General features: G+C 39.3%; 1 protein-coding gene across 1 annotated transcript; it reads right to left on the reverse strand.

The window, feature by feature from the left end:
* Nucleotide 1: 1 nt before the first annotated feature.
* TM35_000123270 (uncharacterized protein) lies at nucleotides 2-319 on the reverse strand (the record flags this gene model as incomplete). Its single annotated transcript, XM_029025302.1, has 1 exon — nucleotides 2-319. A coding segment is annotated over one exon (318 nt), but the record flags the coding sequence as incomplete, so codon positions are not given.
* Nucleotides 320-1,120: the final 801 nt, after the last annotated feature.

Here is a 1,120-nt window from a genome sequence, read left to right on the forward strand (position 1 = left end):
ATAATTTCCTTTCATCCCTCAATTTAAACAAGTTAATAAATGTGCTATTACGTGTGGCATTAATATGACTTTCAATATATCTTAATCTTTTTTCCCTCCTTTCTACAACGTCTTTTGCAGATTCCTCCACACTTTGCGCATATGCCACACACACACAACACTGCAGAAGTACCAACAGGTACACCACGCGGCGCAGTTGGACGAACATCGTTGTCATGATTGTCACTGTGGGTTGCTTGGGTCTGTGGTAACANAAAACGAACACACAAGATACACACGGTGTATCGGAAACGCAAAAGAGAAACACACAGATGCACATAACGTGCAATGAAATTATAATGAAACACACACACAAAAGGAAAAAACAAACAATATAATAAAAACAAAATGAAAAGAAAGCTGTGACCACCATGTGAATATCTTCAGGAGGCAATAACACAATTCCCAGCAGTAGNGCAAACACAACATCTACACAGACACACACAGGAAAAGCAGCGCAGTACATGAAGCAGAAAAGAGAATAAGGGAAAAGAAAACAAAAAGAAATATTTCCCCATCAGGTGCAGAACAAACCACACCCATGTGACTGCACTCCACGGACGCACAGACATGTCTCTTTCCAAGCCCCAATACAATTAAAACCCGTGTATATATATAAAAATATATAAAAATAGAAAAAAACAATTAATTATTTCACTCCCTTTTTAAGAGCCTGCATCACCCAATAAGTACATTTAGTACAAACGAGCATGCAGTCAAATGCCCAACAATATAGTTACAGTGAGGGAAAGGGAGACAAAACAAAACGAAAAAAAACTTACACAGTGAATCCAATTACAACAAAAAAACAAGCACACACAAGAGAGGGGAAAGTATATATATATCAATAGCTCTGCAGATGGCTGCGCACACTCGCAGGTGCAGCACAACGATCCACCATCACAGCAGCACACCACACGTGTGCACGGGAACAGCCAATGCTGCAGAAGGGAAACAAAAGTATATATAAGCCAGGGGCGTCGCACAGAATTCCAGAAAAGAAAAAATAAAAATAAAAAAACAAGCACACATGTCTATAAGGCTAATAGACCTCAATGAACCCCAGTCAAGCAATCATCAA

Source organism: Trypanosoma theileri, assembly GCF_002087225.1.
Source record: "Trypanosoma theileri isolate Edinburgh chromosome Unknown TM35_Tth_12_V1, whole genome shotgun sequence".
In the NCBI taxonomy this organism is placed as follows: Eukaryota; Euglenozoa; class Kinetoplastea; order Trypanosomatida; family Trypanosomatidae; genus Trypanosoma; species Trypanosoma theileri.